The following is a 24,020-nucleotide window of genomic DNA, read 5'->3' as shown; positions in this document are numbered from 1 at the left end:
TATTTTTATAATCTTGTACATATAGAATACCCTGGAGGCAAGACTCATAACATTCAAAAAAAAAATTGGAAATACTTTATGCTTAAAGTATATCCCAAGTGTTCTCTCAGGGAGGCAAGTGTATGTGGAACAGAACAAATGAACGGCTCAACCAGACACAGCATAAAGGACAAAACTTGCTTTATTTCAGTGATAGGTCTGCCTAGGTGGTACCCAGGGGTCAATGGATTTGGGACATGGCCATTTCCTGAAATATGTAAAAGCCTATAGTTTCACCAATGTTTAAGACCAAAATTTTTGCATTTGCATTGTTATTACTTGAAGCACTTACATCGGAATGCGTTTTGTCTTACAGTAGTTCTTTGAAAATTTGCATACTTGCTGAGGAGATGGCTTAGTGGAATAAGTGCATGCTCTTACTTAACTTTTCTAGAATTTCCCCTTCAGGAAAGCACTCTTAAGTAAGGAAGCAAAACAAATAACTAAATAACATAAATCAGGAGATACAGCATTCTTTCCTTTGCAGATTCTTTAAACTATTATAATTTTCCTTATTTTGAGGGCTGCCTTTTTCACACTGCAGTTGTCTCTCTTCTCAGTTGAGATTGCACACACTCAGCCCTGCAAAACTAGTACCAGTTGTTGGGAGTTCTGAGCTTACGTAAGATGACACTTGGAAGTAGACTCTGCCTGCCTCTGTGCACGTATTTTCTTCACAGAAACAGGGTTTCTAATCGGGAGAGTTGTGTCTCCAGGCCCTGTGAACCTCTTCTGAGGAGACAGCTGACTGAGATGGACAGCAGCAACCCGAGATGCGTCTGGGCCACAGGCGCAGCGGCAAGTGTGTGTGAGGGTGTGCTCCTCCGGGGCGCCCTGGTCACTGGTCGCTGCCAGGGAGAGTTGAGTTACAAGGGGAGTAATTGCAGTTCCCTACTCATAGGCACAGTGTACTTCAAATCCGTTTTGAACATTAACTCCCTGCATAAAATTAAAGTCATCCATTTGTTATTGCAGATGTAGGTGTTGAAGTCAGGCTGTGTGCAAGCGAGGTGAAGTTTGCGGAGTGTGGAGTGGCAGGGGCGGGGACAGAAAGGCAAGCGATGGCACTGCTGAGAAGAAGAGGAAGCCTGGAGACTTAAGAGATGAGCGTACACGGCCGCGTTAAAAGAAAGTTCAAGGCTGGTGAGATGGCTCAGTGGTCTAAAGCACCTATTTAAAACAAGCTTAGCTAAAGCACAGGGACCACGGTTCAATCCCCCAGCCCCACATGCCAGCCAGCCCCGCCCCCTGGTGGGCTGAGCTGAGCTGGACACACACACACACACACACACACACGCACACACACACACACACATGCATAAATAAAAAATAAAAAAAATTTAAAAAAAAAAAGAAAGAAAGAAAGTTCACACAGAGCTGGAGCCCAGAGGTGCAAGCCAAGCTTCTCCGGAGAGTGCCCCACGGCACGGAGCCAGGAGATAACCCGGAAAGCGAGTATGGAGCAGCAAAGCAAGCTTTCTGGCCACATTTGGAAAGCTATGAAATATGTTCATTTACTGCTTCTTGCTTGTTGATCTCAGTTTGACAGCAGTTGGCATTAGAGTTCTCCGAGATCCCGTAGTGCCCTGCGCTGCTGCCCGGCGCCTGCCGCGCGGGTCCTTCAGGAGTGCGCGCTCCTGCCCGCGCCAGCTCGGCTCTCCGTGCGCGCTTCCGCCGCGTGCGGGCTCCTGTCGCAAGCGAGAGAGGTGCTATTGTTCTCACTACTACTGTGTTGCTGCTGAATGGTTCTTCAAACTATATATTTTGGAGTGGTGAGATTAATTGGCTTTTATTTATTAATTGGGACAATTCATTTGGTTTTACTCCAAATAGCCAAAACCAGCATACTTGTGCTGCAAATATAAACTATTCCTTTGGAACTAGGTTGTTTTAATTGTGTGGGGTTGTTTGTTTGTTTGTTTGTTTGTTTTTTACAAAAAATCAAAAGTTCTGATGAAGTTATAGTACCCGACGTTGTTTGAAAAGTGATTTTAATTTTAAATGAAATGTTAAAATAAGCTGACTGTAAGTGAATTTACTCGTCAAACTGATATTAAAAAAACAACGTGCATAGTCTGGTTCTTGGCCGTGGCCACCGTCCCGCAGGCCCTTCCCACCTCTCCGGCTAGCTGAGTCCTGCCCCTCAGTGGGTGGCTGTGCCCGCAGGCCCTCCAGCCCTGGAGGCGAACCCCTGCGCCAGCCACTGACCTCCAGGGTCTTCCCTCCACCGCACCCTGGGCTGCTTCGTCTGGGTGATGAGGGTGTGTCCTGCCGGGCGCTCTTTCTTCTTTCGGAGGCTCTCGAAGTACTCCGCCGGCCACTCTCAGCTGGAGATTTCCGGAAGCTGAGGAATGTGCCCCACATGTTTCCCTTGGTACTCTCCAAAAACCTCTTTACTCTAAAAAAGTCCTTACCATCTTAAAAGAGTGTCTAGAGGACTAAAAATATATAGCAGGCCATTATTCTTTAGGATGTTTACATTGCCGTCTACAATTAGGATGTATTTCTTTTCCACATTTAGAGTACAGAATTAAATCGCTTTGCTTCGAATCCTGTGAGTAGCCTGTGAGGGCACAAGTCTCAGTACAGCAAACGAAGTCGCTTCTCATGAGACGATACTAAATCTTATGCTTCACGTATCTCATGGAGAGTTCCTAAATTTATTGGACCAGCTGAACCTTTCAACTCGGCTAATGCTGTGCTGTACGCTATATTGACATCAAAAGCTATCATCATACTAAGTTTCACATTTCTGGGTTAAAAATTACACAAAAATGTTAAGATACGCGGATCCAGAGGTCACACAAGGAGCAAATGTCCCCTACCGTCCTCTGGAAGAGGTGGCCGCGCAGCAGGCACAGCTAGAAAGCCACGTGCGGCTCCGGGCATGTTTGTCTTCTAGCACAAAACCCACAATTCTTTTAGGTTCCAGAGGAACATGTGACTCACAAAACGCTCAGGATTCCGAGTCAGAAGACACGACAGCCTGAAGAACACGAGCACTTCTAACACAACGAGTCCTCGCATCTCTGCGTTGAACATGGAGCGCAGGGTTAGCTCAGAAGTACATATATGCTAAATCAGTCAGCAGACCTGTGTGTCGGGTGCGACATCGTGTCAGTCTGTGATCGGCGGGCGTTGTATAAGACTGCGACTTTTGCCCATTTGTTCTCCCCACAGTGAGTTTGTGTAGAGAAGCCTGTGATAAATGCTCCAATAAGTAGCTTTGATGAATAGCTCATGGGTAATATTTTGGAATACAGCTACCAAACTCTGTTACACAGGAGGAGGGATCCAGCATTACGTTAAGGCTGGCGTCAAACATCAATAAACAGGAAATTGCTGTTAAGAAACTCTCTCCAGGGGCTGCCTGTGCACTCTAATGACTGCCCCAAGCCTGCCTCTGGCTGGAGAATCTTCCGGCTCTTCAAAGCCAAGTCTTGCAGCATGCCTTGGTGGAACCAGCCTCAAGTAATTTCACTTCTCTTGGACACAACTTCTTTCTCACTGAACTGAATTAACAGTCCGCAGCTCTCATTGTAATCATTTGCACAGATATTATGCCTTTTACACTAGGCTATGAACTCTGGGGCCAGGAACTGTCTTAACTGTCCATGCATGCCCAGCCTTTTGTGAGTGAGTCTGCACCCTGGCCAACCGCATGCTTCGCTCTGCACCTCACACGCACCTGCAAGCTCTCCAGGCAGGCGTCATTCCATGCCGATTTGGACAGAAGAGAATCCCTTCCACCCAGAAAGCTGACCTTGCTCAGTTGGTCAGAATTTATAAAACACATATTGTGAATTCATTAAATAAGAAACAAACTTTAAAACATGCCTTGTTTGACAAGAAAGCATAAATGTGCTAACAGCCTCACAGAGGCGTGGCCCAAAGCCAGCTCCCTCGTGAGTGTGGCGCCTAGGACGAAAGCACTGTGGCTCATCAAACAGCAGAGGGTTTTTGTGTGGAGGAAAGTGTCCATGAAGACGTTTTGTATTTATGCTCTTCACTGAAAACTGATGGTTGCAACTCCACAGGACACACTGGCCCTCCTGCTTTGTAGAGGCCCACAAGACACGGCCCCTGCTGTGTCTGAGGTGGTTCCTAACACTTCTCCAGGCTCCCTCTACTGAAGACACTTTGCTGTCCCACTCTCATGTGCTCATGAATTACTACTTTTATGACCAGTTTTTTGCTTACTGCCTTGAGTGTTTTTCTCTGTCACTGTATTAGGCCCACGAGTGCAAGGATTTTGTGTGCTTTATTTGTCATTACTTTGTACCTGGGATTCACAGAAAGGCAAGAACTCAAGAAATGTCTTTTCAGACGTGGAGTGAGCAGTCACCACCACCAAGCTCAGCTGTCACTCTAAGCACCCTGGACAAGAGGATCTAAAGACACTCGGGACCACTCAGCACCAGTCTGGCATACAGCCTTGTGCGGGATGCACCGAGGGAGCCCCTCAGAAGGGACCTCGGTTATTGTTTAGTCCGCTGGGCACAATCCAGGAAGACACTCCTCCACCATGCCAGCTGTGCAGGTCTTATGAGGCCTGGAATCTGGAGGCCCCTCTCTCCAGCCTGGGAGGAAAGAAATGCTCCTGAGCAGGCAGCCTCCTGCATACGTCCTCTCTCTTCAGGAGCTGCCCCTGGGGGCCTGGTTCTCGAGGTGGGACCAGAACCCTTTCCAAATCTGGCTGGCTGTAGCTTATGCAGACAAGCTCCTCTGTGCCGTATGAAAGTGACCTTTGCTACAGAAACGGAGTCATCATGGAAAAAGCATGGTGAGAGGAAGAAAAGGAGCAAGAGGCACAGCAATGAAGAAAGGGAGAAGGAAGGAGGGGAGAAGGCGAGAAAGGAAGAGGGGAGAGAATAAGAGAGGAAAGAAGGAGGGAGGGAGAGAAAGGGGGAAATAAGAAGAAGGCTAATTGTGGAGTTTCTTAGTCCAGTTTTCCCTAAAATCAATGCAACCAAATTCTTTTCATTTAAAGAAACCAGTGAAACCCTATAACCCAACTTATATCCTGGATAGTACAGTACATAATATATAAAAATCAATGTACAATGTCTGTAGCAGAGGTCTTTAGGATAAATGTATGAAAAATATTATTCTCCAAAGAAATTATTAAATCAGTGTAATGACTTTCAGTAAATAACCAAGCTTGCCCTGATAATGGGGCACTCTCTTGGCAGGATCTATACTAACAGGATGCAAGACTCTGGTGAGCTGAGCTGATACAAACACAGAAGTTCGCTCCTTGGAGAAGGAAGGACAGGATTCCCTTGTGTGTTTGCTTTCAGTGTTGCTTCTCTTAAGCTGACTTTGACAAGACATGGGTAGAAACCATTCAGATAGACATGCTTCGAAAGGTTGCTCAGATTTGTCACAGTGATGCCAGAAAGCAGGGACACTATATACACTGAGGACAGGAAGCTTAGGTGGTGAAGAGTTGAACATCAGAAGCCAACCTGGTGGCCGGGCACCTTCTAGGAGGCTGGCACTCGCTGGAGCTCATCGCACCTGGCAGCCGGGCTGAGGGGCTCCTTGCAGCTCACACTCCGGTGACTCACTCTGAAAAAGTCACTCTGGGGGCTTCGCAAGGGCTAAATGGCAGCAGTGGGGCCCCTCAGCAGCAGGGCAACCAAAATCTGTGCTCTGGAGATTTCTGGATGCAACAGGAGGGGGCTGAGGCCAGGGTCAGTTTTTCTGTGGTCAGCAGAGGGCACCGGGAGCTGCAGAGGAGACACTCTGCTGGAGAAGAGCCGGAGAACTCAGACAGCAGGAAATGTTCTGGCTTCTCTCTCCCATCAGAGCCTTCTCTTGGCTGAACCTAGGAAGATTCAAGCTGCCTTGAAAGCTTGGGAAATCAAGCAGGCAGGGCCGTGGGCAGCCGCTGCACTAGACTTGTGTGAGGCTGTGCACAGGTAGGCTGGCAGGAGGCTGTTGCAGCGCTGTGTTTCTAAAAAGTCCGAGGTGCAGAGAACACCATTTCTGCCTCAGGGTGCAGGCAGAGTGCTTTCTGGAGCCCTACTCAGATGGTATTCGGTCATATCTACTGGCTCTGTTCAATAGATACTTGGTTTATATTTCTTAAGTCATCATGTGCTTTTTTTCCTACAAATTGCCTAGCTAATGAGTGAAATAACACCTAATTTTACTGAGAACTAAGGATTGCTACCTACAGACATGATTTTCTCTCTCCTTCTTTCCTTCCTTCCTTCCTTCCTTCCTTCCTTCCTTCCTTCCTTCCTTCCTTCTTTTCTTTTCCTTCCAGTTCTGGGACATAAGTGCAGGGCTTTCACATTAAGCTAAGCTCCAACCCTTTTTTATTTTTTATTTTGATACAGGGTCCTATGGTGCTTAGTTGCCCCAGCGGGCCTTGAATTTGTGGTCCTCCTTCCGCAGCAGGTCAGAGTGCCGGGATGACAAGCATGCACCGCCACCCCTGCCTCTACATTTTCATGTTTTAAAAATAAGGAAGGTGAGCGGACCTCCAGGTGGCTCATGCAGTGCGAGCGGGCGGTGGGCCTGGCCGGCACAGGGGCGCGTCGGCAGCGCAGTCTCCCTCCCCGCTTTCTCGCTCCTCTGCTTCCTGGCTCTCGTGGTGTGAGCTGCCCGGCAGCCTTCGGGTTACGCAGGGCCTGAGACTTCCGGAGCACTAACTAAGAAGCTGTGCTCCTTTCAGGCATGGGAGTCGTGCTGTGTCCCAGCAATGGAACGTGAGGGCCGTTTCACTGTGTCTGTACCTTTCCAGTGGAATTAGATGCTACAGGGAGAGTTGGCTCCATTCAGCGTTCACAGAAAGCCTAAGGCGTGGAGGAAGGCCCCAGAGGCCGTGGGAGCACAGGGCTTCACCGGCTGCGGAGCGAGGCCTTCACTAGCTTTTAGCACATCAGAGGCTGGGAGGTCGCACTTGAGTGCCGACCCTTAAAAGTCAGGCATATTACACGGCCAGACACTAGCCCTCACAGTCAACCGAGAGCCAGCTCTGTCGGTTTCGCGGTGAGAGCACACAGACTGTGTCTACCTTCTGGGTGACTGCAGCTCTTCAGCCACCTTGCCATCTTTGCTAATATCATTATGTACAACTGTCCCAACGTGACCTGATCGTGTTTTCCAGCTGTGCTGGTCAGCTCTGAACCTGCCGCATCTCGTGTGTAACTAGCATATACCCATAACTAGAATTACACCCACGTTTGTGTTCCCACCTTCTCTGAAGACCCGACACCAGCTACCGCAAGGCATTCAGTGCTTCTTACAGCCATGCACAATGAGGCGGCCACAGGAAGAGCTCAGTAAAGGCTTGGCCTGTTTATCGTGCGTGCCTCTTTTCAATGTGCTGTCTCCTTGGGGAATACCCTTCCTTCACCACCTTCCTCTTGAACCACCATCCAAAGCCCATGCTGTTCCCTGCCCTTGTCCTTTCCCTTCCCTGTCTTCGAGTCTGATGACATAGCAGACAAGTCCCAGCAGAGACTTGGAAGGGCTTCCGCCTGGCCCTGAATCAAGCTTTACTTCTGACCAAATGTGTGACTTTAGGCCTGATTATATTAGGTCTCAGTTTTCTCAGTTATGAGTGGATGGAGCAGAAGTACCTGCTCGTAGAGTCTCCAATGTGAGGTACTCAGCACAGTTCACAGAGAATGTTTTTCAGGAAGAACTAGATGGAAAGCAAAGCGGAACTTTGGGGAGGACTGGACTCGAGTCAAATCTGTTTACTTTCCTGGCTTCGGATTGCGTTTCTGTCTCCGCACAGCTCACCGTAGGACACTGCACTGCTCATCTTCCCTCTCAAGAAGAGGGGTTCTCTGTCTGCCCCAAGCCCGAGGAGAGCAGGACTGACCCAGCTGAGGTCCAGGCAGCAGCAACCAGGGCTCTGACAACAAAGCACCAAGGGGGCAGCTCCAGGAAACAGCATTAGGACTCTCAAGAGAAGATGATTAAGGGAGAAACAAATTAGTGCCCCACTCAGAATGGAGGGCTGTGCTTGTGTGGCTCTGTGTGTGTTACTTATTGAGTTACACCTCCAAAAACCTGTGGCCCGTGGCTTGTGTTCTGGGTGCTGTGCCATGGTATGCATGAAGGTAGGAAGAGAGGACAGAGGGAAGAGATCTGGAGCTAGAGACGCAGACGATGCACCTGTGGATAGAGGCAACCTAGGTGGCATAGGTGGTGCAGTGTTATGGCAGGGTGATATGGGTGATATAGGATAGGTAAGACACAGGTATAAATAACACAGATAAAATATGATATAGCTGTAGGTGTAGATGTAGACATAGGCGACATACATGACATAGGTGATACAGTGAGATAGTGATATAGATAGAGCTGCTACTTTGAATTTGTCCTTGCGTTTTCATAAGCCCTCTTTGTTTTTGGAATATTAATAGAATATTCATATTTTATCAAAACACTATATTTTCAATTGTTCTCTTGTAATATCATTTATTCTTTACTTCTTTATTTTTACTTAATAGTAGCTCCATTCTTATATTATTAGGCAGGTGTCTCGCATCCAATTTGGAACTCTAAGTTTTTAACTCTTCCCAGAGAATTTCTAGAAAACAAAGAAAGCCAGATTTGCAGTCTAGGTCATCTCTGTACCTGACTAGCTACATGACTCTGATAGCTCCCTGAAACTATGAGAGCTGTGGGGTTTACTTTGTAAAATCTGTTGTTCCACTGGTTGACCAGTTACTTGTCTAAAGATATGGTTACAAAATGTAGCACGTTGCAGGTCATTCTGAAGCGCACACATTGCATCTGCCTTCACGGGTGCTGTTCACAGCATTCTCTGGGGGTCCGTCTCTTCCTCTGCACATCCACGTTCCCACTGAGGCCATCAACCTCTCTCTGAGAACTCACAGAAGAGTATGGGGGCTGATCCCCAGAGAAGCAGTGCCGAGCAGCCAGCCCACGATGGCCCATGCCTTCCTAGACTTTTTTTTTGATGGCTTTAGTTTTATTTGAATAACTCTTACATGCAATAATGTAATGTATGACAACATAGGAACAGTACTTTATACTCAGCAAAAAATATGGTACTATATGAACAAGGTACTGTACAAAAAAGACACTGTCAATCCATAATAAGATGTACAGAACTCTACAAAAAAGATGGGATATAACTGTTAAGTCCAAATAGTTTTTAAATAAATAGATTGTTAAATGAGGTATAACTAAAATCATCTTGAACCTTTTTCCCATAATTTTATTGAGAAATAAATAGCAACTAGACATTTTCAAATCAAATTGGTAGGACAGTTCCAATAATTAACACACTGCATACTGCCTTCCTAGTGGTTATTTGTTGTACAGACCTGATATCCTATTTACAAACACTATTAGAACAAATCCCTCTATTCCTTGGATTAAGAGAACATAGCTATATATCTATCCTAACCATTTTGAATATATAGATACAAAATGGTCTTCCTAAACTCTTAACAGATAAACTCAAAGCTGTATGTTCAGAAGGTTGCCTATCACTTTTCTGCAGAGCCTCAGGGTCCTTGCTCTTTGAATGCATCTCGGAATCTCTACCTAGCATCCCTTTTCCTGCTGCAGAGGTCATTTTTCTACAACTTCTGGATTCACCTTCCTGCCTTTGCCCTAATATGCAATTCATCCTCATCCATGAAGGTTTCTCTTTGTTCTTCTTCTCTTCTTGGACATCATTCTTTTCTTCATTGGATTAGCTGTCTTTTACGATTCACAAGGTAAATGCCTCCTAAACGACCCCAGTCTTACTCCCTTCACACACCCCTCCACTTCTCCACAGCTTCTTGTGCAGGCACCATGTCTTCTGCCTGCATCTGTACCCTTCGCAGATACTCCCTTCACTCGTCCCTCTCCCCTTAACCCAGCATTCATGATTGCGCTAGTGAAGATCTCATTGGTGTCTCACCAGTTACCAGATCAGAAAGTAAAATAATAATCTCAAGATCACACAGTTATGAGATGACAGTGCAAATTTAGACCAATCTGTCCTCGAGAACAAACCTTGCAATCACTGACCATGAGCATCACACAGGCAGGTGTCAATTTAACAAGCTGATTCTTGTATTGAATAAATTTGATCAAATTGTCTTTTTATATTTCCTGTTATTCTCTTATAAAAATTAATGAAAAATATGCAGCACTTGGTCATCCTGTATTTAAGTAACTTGGCCGGTCAGTACTTCAGCCCCAGACTGTGCGCTCTTCCTGCACTTCGCCTCATTGGCAGCTTGGCCCTGCCTGTGCTGCTCCCTGCTGGGGACTCAAACCTTGCTAATGGCATCAGTTCAGTGAACTCACTCACTGGCCATTTTTCTTAACTATCTGCAGTTTAACAACGAGAATGTGAAGACAAACACATTACCTTTTTTAAAATTTATTTTAGTTGCTCTACGAGATAATTGATTGCTTAAAGCATGTAGTACTATGTCATGGGCTCTCTGCACAAAAGTGAAATGGGAAGCACAGCTCCACCAAGGGACTGAGATCACAAGCCCCTCACTGCTTCCGTGCGAGTTGGTTTCGGAGACAAAACATGACAGCAGAGGTACACTGCGCCCCTGAAGGCATCTCCTAGTAGTTGAGAGGGCAAAATGTTAAAAGGAAATGGACTCTTGTACAGCAATTAACCACTAAGAAGAATATATGCAGTGTATTATTTGTTGAAAAATTAAATTAAATTAAATTAAATTAAAAAATAAAAAAAAGGAAATGGACTGATAAAAGTGTTTACTTAAGAAAGGAGAAGTTATAGAAAAAGTGAAAATGAAAGGCAACCCAATAGAGAAAGCCAGAAAGACGGTGGGCATCAGTCCAGCGGGACCCTGTGGAGCGTCCTGCTGGATCCGCTGCCAACACTGCTTGCTCACCCCTCCCCCCTCGCGTGCCACCGGGCGTCTCCCCTGCACACGGGCCCCAGGACCCCAGGCTTTCTTCTGTTTGGCTCCCCAGCTCCTCACCCCAGTGTCATTTGTATCTGCCTGTCAAGGAAGATGTTTCTGGAAGACCTGCAGAAATGGCCCCAGTGACTTCCTCTGTGCCACTGTCTGAGCCGCACACATACTCACACTGGGCCATGAGGGTAGCAGAGTGATGCCAGGCAGCTGAGCGTGCGGAGGAGACATGGACTGTGGGCGAAGCACTGGCACTCCGCAGTGCTGAGACAGATGAGCCCAAGGTCAATTTCCACTTAAGTGGTGTACAGAAATCATTTTGGAATTTGAAATGCTGCATGTATTTGGAGTTGGGAAGAAAAGCATTCAGACTTTAGCACAGAACATGAAACTGCATTTTAAGTCAGAGCTCAGGTACTTCTGAGCAGAGCTGCATGCTGGGGAAGGTAGCTGCTGGGCTGACGCAGGAAGCACTGCTAGCTGTCAGCTTGCCTCTAGTCTCGCCACTTGAGTGTTCTGGGGACCACCAGCTTTCATATATTCAGAAAGTGCACCCTGTCAGGCACCAGCTCAGGCTTCAGCTCACATTCTGGCTAAAGTTTAAGGAGCCCTGGCCTAGTTTTGCTAATGTCAGTTTATTATAAACCGAGGAGGCAAACAAAAGGAGGAGCTTCCAAGCAAGAGAATGCAAAAGTAGATAGTACTGAAAAAAAAATCTAGAGAATTTAAATTTAGTCCAAGAATCCAGAACTGAGGTATCTTAGTATGATTTTGAGAATCTTGTACTGGCAGAGTAAAGGAATGACAGTGAGGGCAGAGCACACTTACTAGTAAGGGGCATTTGTCTGCTAATGAATGGGATGCATTTATTACAAGACACTGAACAAAATCTAGAAACATCAACAAATTGCACCAAAGTTGTGTGTTCTTTTATCTTCTATTTCTTCATCATTATGTTTTCCAAATCATTGAATGCTTTTGCAAATGTTTAACTTTCATAATAGTCTGTCATATATGATTTGTTTACTTTGATTTTTGTTGTTCTTTTGTCTTAAGGATTTAGTTCTATTTTCACAAGCAATGCTACACAGAATGCCCATCCTCAAACATAAATCTGTATCAGCATTTCTGGCTACTTGAGGGGCACGTTCCTAGAAATGCAATTATTAGGACAGAAAGCATTTATTTCCTGGGGGCTTGATATTTGTGCTGTTTTGTGGAAACTTTCAGAAGATGAAGAAAGTCCAGTGAGGAAATGAAGACTTCGGATTTCTTAGTGTGATCTTAGCAATGCCGACCCTGCCTCCTGCAGTAGTGTGAGGAGTTCAGTGAAGCCAAGTGCACAGTGCCTGTGCCACAAACCAGAGCTCTCTGGGCCCTGGGGCTAAGTCAGCCCTCACCCTGGCCGGTCAGCCGGCTCGAGATGCTCACAGGAGCGGAGGCCTGCCGCCAACTGCGCACGTGCATGCCCTTGATTCATCCTGAGCCCTCCCCTAATCAATCTTGGAAAAATTGTTCTCCACAGAACCAGTTCCAGTTGCCCAAAAGTCGGGGGCCTCTGATGTGAAGGGCTCGGTGACGCTCCTGGCGGGTCCCCTTGTGTTAGGGCCATAATCAATCTTGGACAGTACTACAGGTGTTCCGCTCCCCCTGGGCTCACACCAGCTGCACAAGGAGGCCCTGTCCTTGGCCTTTGCGAGCCTTCGGTTCCTCACCAGCGAAGCAAGGAAGCCGTGGCCGCTGGCTTTGCAAACTTCCCACACAGGAAACATGAAGAGCAATTCCTGTGACAAAATAAACATTCAATAGGCTTGCGAAGTCTGCTCACCGTCTTCTGGGTCCTGCGGAAGCTGAGCTTCCCTCTTTACATGCCTTTGTGCTTTCTTACACCTATCTCTGTGTACAATGCCACGTTTATGCAGCATGAATGTAGCACATAAAAGATCAGTAAGTGTAGCAAACACAGTAATCTATCCGCTTCTCAGGCGGTGATTAGTGGGGCAGTGAGGATTTTTCCCCAAAATTGAGAGATCTCACATAAAAGCATGAATAACGACATCAAAGCTCTCACTTCTTAAGTGCACATCACTCTCCTTTGCGTCCCTCTGCTCTGCTGAGCCTTGGCCACACTGCCGCAGGACCGAGCAGAGGCCCCCTGGGCCGCTGGGCTGGGCTGAGCTGCGAGTTCACGAGGGGAAAGTGGGCACCAGAGAAGGCACTTCGGACCTGGGAGAGGGTTTTGTTTTTAGCTTAGAGAAAGGCATTCTTTTGTGATAAGAGTGAAAATGGAGTAGTGACTGCTTCTCATGGTGCGGTTCAGGGTTACAGGACTTGGGCGCTCTCAGCCACCAGAACGTGCTTCATAGGCCCTTCACATCGAGGAAGGACACGCAAGCGGAACCCCTGCATGCACTAAGCTACACTTCCGTGCGTTCGGCGCCAAAGTGACACCGTGTTTATCTGGAATTCAGGCAATCTGGCCGATAGACTTGCTGTGGATGTGGGGGATTCCAGAGCCGCATCGCCACCTTGCGGTCGCTCGCTGGAGCAAGCCGCGCTGCAGAACAAGCGAGCGCAGCGGTGCGGAGCAGCACAGAAAACGCGTGGGTGTGCTGCGCGCACGCACACACGCACGCACACGCACACAGGCATGCACACGCACACAGGCACGCACGCACGCACACAGGTACACACGTGAGCAAGGGGTCGAGCCGGAAAGCAGCGCTCTTCACGAGAAAAGGCTCAGGGTGCTGGGCATCCTTCTGAGGTGACCTTGTAATTCCGAATGTCCGCGACAAAGCGGGCTGCGTGGCCCGTTCACTATTTCGCGTACGTGTTGCACCGTTATAACTTCAGTGGTGGGCACAGTTGTTTGTGTGACATTTTCTGTCTTTACGAGTAGTCCCTAGAGGAGATCGTTCTTACCTTCACCGTCTGTTGGGAACCTGCTGACTTGGTGCTAAGATGCATTTCAAATGGCAAGAAGAGGGAGATTATTATAAGGTGATGACTAGAAATATGCAAAGGAGTTTACTTAGAAGAGGATATAATTTTATTGATTTATACTTTTTAAATTATTCCAATGGATGCATTAAAAACCTAAAAATGTGCGTATTTATGAGGGAGGGGCCATGCGCCGTTTCGATGGGTGTGTAAATGGGGCCAAATGCATATCTATCTTCTAAAGCCTGTACTACTCACGCATGTGCAGACATCCGAAGTCCTTCTCCACACTGCACGACATGCACAGCGTGCGCGCGGTGCACACAGCCTGCCTCTGCCGCAGTGCAGCTGGAACTCGGCGCTCGGGCTCCGCCTGCTGCCGCCTGTCCTGTCCCGCGCGACCAGCCATGCGAGCTCAGGGCACATCGTCCGCATCCCCAGACCCCGCGAAGCAGGAGCGGCGGCGAGCCGGACGTCCGCGCTGCGGCCACGAGGGGCTTCGCTCTCCGGCAGCCCCCTGCTGCCCCACTACGTGCGCACCACGTTTTGTTTTCCCGTAATCAACTGATTGTCTCTGAGGTTTTATTAACTTAGAAATTCAGGTTTTGATTTTTTCCAAATCATTCCATTTATTATTATACAACTCTAGTCAAGATATTGAAAAACAAAATAGAATAAGATAAATGGAATCACCTATAATTCCACTACCCATCAGCACCAGTGTTGTTAGCAATTGCAATGCTTCGAGTCCCATTGTCACTGAAAAACTGTGTCAGAATGGCGCGTGCTGTGATGACGTTCTGTAACCGCTTCGGCTCCATGACTGGCACGTTTACTTACCATTTATCGTTCGTCGTAAGTGGTGAAGTTAGTGCCATTTTGAGACATTTGAATTGTTTTCAGGTTTTCTTTCTTAAATATCAGAACTGCAGTGAGAGTCAACTAAAGATATTTATTTTCTTTTATTTCTTATGTAATTATACACTTGGAATTTTAAAAATATTTCTAAAAAGAGCCATGATGGGAGAAAAACAACCCCCAACCGTTGTTTGTCAGCTATGCCAAACTCTTGTCTCCCAGATATCACAGACTGTATTTCTAGAAGGAAGGAGGTTACACACAAGAAAGGTTACCGAGAACAGTGACTCCCAAGAGGTGTGTGTGTGTGAGTGTGTGTGTGTGTGTGTGTGTGTGTGTGCTGAAAGGGCTCTGCTCCAGTAACATTTTACAGAGCCAAGTCACAAGTAGGTGCAATTCACGTCAAACTGCAACCACCAGTCGACTCCCGTGAACAGCCACTGAGCCACTATGAAACCCTCGGCCTGAGCCCACGGACCTGTGCCGCAAGGGGTGTGGCAGGACCTTCAGTTCCGTGACACAGAGAGAACAGAGGGCTTTGGGGAAAGGAAGGGAGGGGTGGTCCAATGGGCACCATGCTGCAGCCCTCGCCCTCTGCAGATGCGCCTCCAGCCGTGGTGTTGGTGTTCTCTCCTCTTCCGCTCCGACCCCGTCTGTGGGGGCCCATCCTCTCCCAATGCCTATTAATTTAACCCAATTTAACTGTCAATAAGTGAACTTTCTTTTTTATTTTTTATTTGTTGGATACAGGGTCTCACTACACAGTTCAGACTCCTGGTGACCCTCCTGTCTCAGCCTCCCGGCTCTAGATCATAGGCATGCACCACCATGCCTGGTTTCATGGCATGGCTTGCAGTATTGGGATGGAACTTGGGTCCTTGTGCTTGCCAGCCACGTTCTTAGAACACTGAGATATCTCCCCAGCCCCAAGCTGAACTTCCCTGATAATGAATTTCCAGAACACTGGGTATTGGCAACTTCAGAAAGATTATCAATTGTTCACCACAGAAACTCCAGCTTGTATTCTTAGTCGTGTGTTTGCCAGTTTACCTCTGGTTCCAAAAATGTGGCATTATGGCTTGGATGCTTGCTGAGGTATACATGTGAGGAAAAGCCCACAGATGAGGTCACCACTGTCACCAAGACCTGTCACCAGTGTAGGCAGCGCAGCTCAGGGAGCGGAAGGTGGGCTGCCGGGAAGCTCGACTTTGGCCCGTCCGCTGTCCCCTGCTGGAGGGAAACTGGGCTCTGCACGTTGGCTTTGATCAGCAGGTGTCCTTTAGGGATTTGTAGAGGGACCCTTTCCGTGTGCCTGCTTTGGAGCCTGACTTCCGTAACACAGCATTTCCTTGGTGAGATGTGTTGGTTTAGGTTGTAGATTGTTTCATACTCTATTGTTACACAATTTACTTATCTTGTTTTTTTCTTCTGAGACAAGGTCTCACTATGCAGCCAAGGTTGGCCTAGAACTTGCAACAATCCTCCTTCCTCAGTCCCGAGTCCGGAGATTACAGGTGTGCACCACCACACTCTCTCTATAATATACAATTTAATTATCGATATTTAAAACAAATCTTAGCATGAATGAAGTGTCATAGTGTCACTCTTCTTTTCAATTGCTAGTCTACTGTGAGGTGGAACATGCTTTATGGTCTTATGGTTGCTGGCTGTTATCTACTGCAGCCTCAGCCACCTACGAGCTCTTCCTGACTCTGGCTGCTGTACTGCAAATTCTCTTTCACTTTTGCCAAAGTGACGGGCCATGTTGGCCTCCCTGAGAAGATGCGGAGTGGTTTGTTCCTTCACTGTCCCCAAAGTCCACTGAGCCTCTCTCTCGTGCTGTTCTGACCAGGCAGCAGTGTGCTTCCTCTCTGGTCTCCTGTGACTGCAGTTCAACCTTCAGTGAGAGCAGAAGCCAGAGTGCCACAAGCAGGGTGCGCGAGGGCTGCCGCCAGCCCCTTCCCAGCAGCGCCTCCTGCTCTCTTCACTCTGGGCGTTTGGAGGCCTTCTTTCAATACCATTTTCCTTGGAAAGCTGCCTTTCTGCAGCCCAGGAACCCAGCATCTGCAGATGAAAGCCAACTCAGGCACGTGACAGATAATGGGTGAAGGGGTCAGAACTTCTGCCTTGGGTCCCATACCAGCTGCAAGAGAGCACCCCAGAGGGAACCTGAGACAGGCTGCAGTGCTGGAACCATCGCTGCAGCGTGGATTTACTTGGTGCGGTGTCCACATTGTTTAAGAGCCAGTGTCAATCCCAAAGGGCAGACAGGACTGAGAGGGCCCAAACTTCTGTCTCTGAGGTGAAATTTTGGTTCCTTTAAGTGGATCAATGTTAGCCTTTAAGTGAAAAAAGAAACCCTGTGTGATCTCATGGCAGGCCCCCCATGGACTGACACCCCAAGTTTGCCTTGTGCAACTACTATAGGATATTACACATTTTTATAATTCTTTATTCTTGCTATTTTGGTTTACAGCCAATGTAAACCATCCCACATATGCATACACTGTCCTGTCTCTATTGGCTCCTGCCTATGACTGAACTTCTCAGCTATTCTTTGAGAAAGACTGGGGACCATGGGAAGAGAGCTTGCTTGTCTTCCCATGCTGAAGAGGCCAACAAGGAGAAATGGAGGCACATTGCAGCCTCTGCCTGAGAACTTGCCTCAGTCCCCAGTGAAGACCAGGCCTGCAGAGCTCTAGTCCTTCCTCGAGGCCCTTGGTGAATGTTGAGTGAAGTTAGCACAGCAGGGAAAGCTCCAGAGAAGCAACTCAAAAGTGCCGCTCCCTTGGCCAGCTCAGAAGAGCCAGGGAGAGCTCCCGCTGGCTGCATGTGAGTGAGCTATGCAGGGGAGTGCATGAGGAAGTATGCACTCTCAACTCAGCGTGCAAAAGTACTGCCTACACACACCTGTTAATGTGAGTCAGTGTCCGAACACACAAGTGAACACATGTAAGAGCACAGACAGACATGCTACACTGAGGACCTAGGAGTGACTGGTGTGGGTGCTATCGTGTCAGTGGCGTGGGGACTGGCTTCAGAATGCAGTGCAGAAAGGGAGGAGGGAAGCCGGCGAGCAGCCCAGTGGACACTGCCACAGCCCGGTGGCCAAGGTCAGCATTAGGCACAGTTTCGGGAGTATGGACACGCTTGGTGGGACACTGTGGGAGCGGTGCTGCGATGCTGGGGTCTTCTGAAGTGCGGTGGTCCCAGCCTGACCTCACACAAAAGACACTGTGAAATCCACAGCCCACAGTTGTCAAGCAGCTCGGGAGCCCGGCGTCCTAAAGGCATGTGACGTGCTGACGGGCTCTGGACGCGGAAGAGGACATCCGTGAGAATCCTTTACAGGTGCTGCTAGTATTGCCACAAGAAATGTGACTAAGGTACAGAGCTGAAAATCAGCGTGTGTTCACTGGTTATGACAAAAATGTCATAATGTCACCATATGACAGTACTTGACAGCGTTGGCTCAGCTGATCTTCAGCCAGATGGGGAAGAAAAAGAAAAAGGGAGGGAGGGAGAGAAGGAGGGAGGGGCAGAGGAAGAAGGGAAGAAAAGAGGACAAGAAGCAGCACCGCAACCATGGGGACCTTCGTAAAAGTTAAATTCTCTGGCCCCAACCCAGACAGGCTGGGTGCAGCAGCATTCCGTGATGCTCTGCCCAGGAATGGCTCGTTTCAGACGCCGTCGGGCCCTTCTTCTTTCAGGGCCCGAAAGGGAAGAAGTGGACTCGGTCTTTCTGCATCTTCTGACGTCAAACTTTCAGCTGTCATAGCAGAAAGGCACACCTCCCTCTCTGCTCATATTGCTGAGATTTGATCTGAAGGTGTCCCAGAAAGCTAGGAAATCGGAGAGTCTGTACGACCTTGGAGAGCAATAGCCTTATTCAGGATCTACCACCTACAGAGTTGTGTGTTATCAAAAAAAAAAAAAAAAGAAAGAAAGAAAAATATTAGTTTTGATACAAGATTCTTCTGGGCCCAGAGATCCTTACAGGGATCTATTAGTCTGAGAGAGAAGACTGGTCAGGAAAGAAATGAGCATGGGAGCGGCTGCAGTACAAGGGGCTGGGGTACTTGGGGAAAGGCTCAGACTGCGGATTTGCCCTTTTCCCGGGCTCAGCAGAAATGAAGCAACCTACAGTCATAGGGAAACAAGCCTTAAGTGTTCTGGTTTATCTTCCAGATGGGGATCACCGTGGTGGATTCTGCAGTGTCCGGCCTGGGTGGCTGTCCGTATGCAAAAGGCGCCTCTGGGAACGTGGCCACCGAGGACCTGATATACATGCTTCATGGCCTGGGGGTGCACACAGTAAGTGACCGTAGCGCAGGTCAGCGCACATGCGTTTCCCAAAGCTTCAAAGGGGAGTGCTTCTCAGATTCGGGAAGCAATTTTGAGGTCAGAGTTTTATTACGCATTTGCAAAAATGCACAGTGGGAAAATACAGTAATTTTTTTTCAAAAGGTTCATAAACTAAGGACTGCCACAGCCCATCACCAATAATGTTGCCACCTCCCGTAGTGTGGCATGAGCTCCAGAGTGCTTTTGTGTGTATTCCCTGTTTAGATTTCACATGCCCTGTGAGTTAGCCTCTGAGCTTTGCTATTGTGCTTGTAGATTTGCAGTTTTGTTCTTTGCATGGTCGTCCTTAGGGGAGACCGAGACCTTTCCTGATGGGCTCGGTGACAGCAAGGGCTTGTGCCCGAGTCCAGGCACTTTTCAAATGATCAGTGGGACAGTTTAGTTCAAGGCTACTTCGCGCCTGAGGCACCAGGTGGCACTAATCTTTTCCCAATCAGCACCTGGAAGGCCACATGCTGTGGGCTCACATCTACCTATAATCTGTATTTTTATCAGTCAGACTTTCTAGGGGGAAATGTCAAAGGAAGAAAACTCACAGATAACCAGCCTTCCACAGTGTTTTCTGAGGCATACAAGCCATCCCCTGGATTACACACTGAATTGCCCATGCTCTCTGTCTGGCGTCTCCACTCTTCCTCCCCCGACTCATGGGTGCTCCGGAAACACCTGGCTCCCAGCTGTCCTCCTTGTCCTCACCACCACGTGTGGTCATGCTGCACCCTCACCTGGAAGGGTCTTACACACACACTCGGGTTCTCCTTGAAAGTGAGTCCCCACTGTCCTGAGCACTTTTTCCTCCAGGGTCACTCTGGCTGTCCCCAAAGCCCAGCCGGGAGGGTCCTCCTGCTGTGCTTCCTGCAGCTCTCCATGGTTTTACCTCTGAATTCACCACCAGGCTATGTCGCAATCTTGTTTACAAGCCCAGCTTCCTGCACAGCCACAGAGCAATGATTATAGCTTATTCGACTCAGTGTGTGTGACATAAAGATGCTCGATAAATATTTATTGAGCTTCCACTTGGCACCAGATGCCAACAGCTGTTGTCTATAAACACCGAAAGCAATCGCTTCTCTCTGGTTAGGAACAAATGTTGTTTCATTTGCAAAGTAGCACAATTATTTCTGTCCGAGGATGTGACAGATTGAAGCTAAAGTAAGCTTCTCCTGTAGGTTAGATAAGTGGATGGAGCTCATTCGTCAAGTCACGTTCTCTCCCTGAATGTGCACGTGTAAATCTATCTGAAGAACTGTGCAGCTCAAGCAGGACCATGGCCCGGAGCACTGCTGTAATCTGACCAGTAATCCAAGTTCTCTGTGGGACCCAATGTCCTTTGAATCCCAGGCCCAATCCGTAACCAGGCCCCGCGAGGTGGACTTCAGAAACGCTGCGGGGACGGCTCCCGCCCTGCTGCCCGCACTGTGAAGACCCTGCGCAGGTGCTGGCCGCTCTCCCACGAGTCCGTCCTCCACGCTGGTTGTGGCTTCAGACCTCCTCCGAGCGCATCCTGCGTGCTGCCAGTGAAGGCTTTCTCTAAAACAAAGTGTGAGCACGCAAAGGAGACGCAGGTGAGGAAGCCTGAGAGGGTTCTAGGAAAACGGACGCACCAGGGACCACGTTCTCACGCGAAGCGAAGGGACGCGCTGCGAGCACTGCGCGGATTCTCTGGTGTAGAAACCAGAAGCGTAACTGGGCACCAAGGTGGAGAGCAGGTGTGGGGAAGTGGGCAGGAAACGGTCAGGGGGGCGAGGGAGGGGAGGGAAGACACGGAAGAAACGGACCAAGCTTTGGCGAGAGAGGAGGACGAGGGGCTGCAGGGGGAGCGCGGCGGAAGACCGGAGCCTCCTCGTGCTCAGGCACCGAGTTCCCCTTGAGCGTGGCCCTGTGTGCGCCTGTAATCAACCAAGAACTACAGAAGGACCAACGCACGACCACGCCGGGCTGAGGGAACAGCCTGCAGCAGGGCTGCGCTCCCGCACGGCCCAGCCACGCGCTCCCGAGGCGCAGCTCCGCCTTCCCGCCGGCTGGGCCAAGCCCTGCTGTGCCAGAGCGGCCGGCCTGTGGCCGCCTGCGCTCAGCTCTGCTCCAGCGCCTTCTCTGTGCCGTGCGTCCTCCTCCTCTCCTAGCCGCCGCGTTGCGGGTCTGAGTGCAAGCTCCTGAGCACGGAAGCCACGTCGCAGGGAGGATCTGGAACGCCGGAAGCATCACCCCACACGGACCTATTTAAGTGCCTGATAAATAATTTAAAAGCAAATGAAAGCCAGGCATAGAAGCACATGCCTGCAACCCCAGCTGCCGAGGAGGCCCCCCCGGCAGGAGAACCCCAAGTCCAAGGCCAGCCTAGTGAGTTCAACAAGATCTCGTCTCGAAGTCAGGAAAGAAAAAAAAGAGTCTGGCATAGGGGTGCGCCTTACACTCCTGAGATTCAATCCTCAGTACCTACATAGAAAAAAATAAATGGAGTATCATCTCATAGTAATACTCTCATAATAATAGCTGTTAATTAAAAAATGATAAAGGCCAAAAAGGAATTCTCCCTGGAAATGATATACCATCTAATTCCATGCATAATTGTTATAAATGTAGTGCTTGGCAAAAGAAAAAAAGAACATTATGAATTTAAATATCCCTGTTAACCCCTGCTGGATGTAATGCGCAAATGAAAGACCCAGGAAGGCTGTCATTTGCCACATCTAAATCACAGCGAATTAGGGTGTTAAACCAAATTGTGCAAACATTTCTAGAAATGATTAAAATATCTCCATTTTCTGAAATGATCATTGTTATAAAAGCCCCTGTGAACATTTATACTTGTCTCTTGGAGGGGACATTCTGACTTCCACGGCATTCATAGCTGCTGTTCAGCAGCAGCGGTGACTGAGTATGCTTAATTGGGAGCCCGATTGCTTCTGATTCGCATGAGGGAGGACAGAGGAACTCATGAAATGTTGCACAAGGGCAAAGCTGTGGACAGTTCACCTAATCCTGTGACGGACAAAGTGCTGGATGTGGACTTGGGTGGTGACCTCCTGTCACTCCTCGCCCAGAGGTGATGAGCAGGATCTGATGCTGCACTTCTACCCACTTTGCATCTGTCATCCTTGGATTTACCTAAGCCTTTGCTGATCCATGTATCCTCCAAAGCAGTCCAGCTTCCCGGGCAAAGAAGTTCCAGATGTGCACGAAGCGTGGCTTCATTTTATCCAGCCTCCAGCGGCCTCCCGCAAAGCTGTAGCAATGGTTCTGAATGCACAAAAGTCATGCATTCATTTTTTCTGTAATCTGTGGCTCTTTGTGAAGCTTGTTTACTTATATACTAAAAATATTGGGGGTTTTTTCCTAATTCAGTTATGATCGGTAAACTTAAAACCACTTAGATTGTGCATTAGTAATATTTTGTAGACTGTTTGCTAAATCTGTAACTGTCTTCCTGAATCACACTGTTATTTAGGATGGTCTAGCTTATGTTATTACAGCGATAAGATTCAATACATGTTTGAACAATATAAAATGCTAACTATGATTTAAAAAACCAGGTATCCTCCGAATACATAATGGACAACACAATGTTTAACAATTTTAAATCAATAAGTGATGACTCATAAAATGAAGAGACATCTGCTTTTGTCTTACTTCTGATTTCCCATCCGTTCTGCCATCCTTTTCTGACCAGGGTGTGAATCTCTACAAAGTGATGGAAGCTGGTGACTTTATTTGCAAAGCTGTGAATAAAACTACAAACTCTAAAGTAGCACAAGCATCTTTCAGTGCCTGACTCGAGCATATGTGTGACCCAAGACTGAGACGATTCCTTTCAGCTACCAAGCTTCACCTGGAAATCAGTGCTGACTTACTCTGAAGCATGAAGCAATGAACAAGAGTGAAGAAGAAGACATTTTCGTCAAGCTCCTCCTGGACAGGAGCTGGGGATACAGCTCCTAGTGAAGATTGCAAACTGAGACAAATAACAAAATTTGTTGACATTTTTTTTTGAACTGCAAGTAAAAACTCTATTCCTTTGTCTCCTAGAAATAACTTTAATTTAGTAGATGTAGAAATTGGCATCAGATTTCCGTAATAATCAAATATGTGCTGCCATGTAATCGAGCTGGCTTAGAGGCGCACACCGCCGCTAGCTGAGGGGCTGTGGCACGGGGCAGGTGTGTGGGCTCTGCGCTGCGCCTCAGGCCTCCGGGCTCAGCTTTCCATTTGCCAAGTCAGCCAAGTCATGGACTAAAAGCCAAATATCCATCTGACCCGACACAGTTTTTAGCAATGGGGCTTTTATGTCTCAAGTGTGGATAACATCTGTTAACTATTTCACCAACTTTATCTTGTTCCGAGAGGCTGTGGTCAGTGGCCAGATGCCATACCTGGAAATACATTAAGACCGCTCCTGTGGGCTCCACGCAGCCAGTTTGCCACACTTTACCTTTCGTCTGTTAGAGATGCAGGAAGTGCAGCACACGAGTCCCCACTGCTGAGAAGGCACCACGTGTGGCCTTGGTCCGTGTCCAAGTTGTGGAGATGAGATCAGGTGGATACATATAACGCGTTCACGTCCACATCACCCAAGAAAGTGTCATTCAGCTCCTGACAGCATCAAGGTGATTTGTAGTTCATACAACAGGCTGTTTTCTATTGATTTACAGTACAGTACTTCAGTTATATCAGATCATTTCCAGTTGACTTTTTAATGATCATTTTTTGAAGTGAAGTGGCAGAAGTTGTGCTGCACGGGCAAGCAGCGGCAGGGTGGCATAAAGGTAAATGCCAGAGACCGAGAAGAGTGAAGGAGTCTGCGTCAAGGGAAACATTTAGAGACCAAGAAGAGTGAAGGAGTCTGCGTCAAGGGAAACATTTAGAGACCGAGAAGAGTGAAGGAGTCTGCGTCAAGGGAAACATTTCTGTACTTTATGCAAGTCA

General features: G+C 48.0%; 1 protein-coding gene across 1 annotated transcript in view; it reads left to right on the top strand.

Annotated features, from left to right (window-relative positions):
• Window positions 1–22,869, top strand: part of Hmgcll1 (3-hydroxymethyl-3-methylglutaryl-CoA lyase like 1) — a 71,927-nt gene extending 49,058 nt beyond the window's left edge. Inside the window, exons 5-6 of the mRNA XM_023704832.1 lie at window positions 18,921–19,046; window positions 22,768–22,869. Coding sequence (XP_023560600.1) covers window positions 18,921–19,046; window positions 22,768–22,869 — 228 coding nt within the window. The remainder of the gene's footprint in view (window positions 1–18,920; window positions 19,047–22,767) is intronic.
• The last annotated feature ends 1,151 nt before the right edge of the window (window positions 22,870–24,020 follow it).

This window comes from Octodon degus, unplaced genomic scaffold (genome assembly GCF_000260255.1).
Source record: "Octodon degus isolate 3935 unplaced genomic scaffold, OctDeg1.0 scaffold00205, whole genome shotgun sequence".
In the NCBI taxonomy this organism is placed as follows: domain Eukaryota; kingdom Metazoa; phylum Chordata; class Mammalia; order Rodentia; family Octodontidae; genus Octodon; species Octodon degus.
The sequence above is the reverse complement of the archived record's forward strand: the minus strand, read 5'-3'. Positions and strand labels throughout refer to the sequence as shown.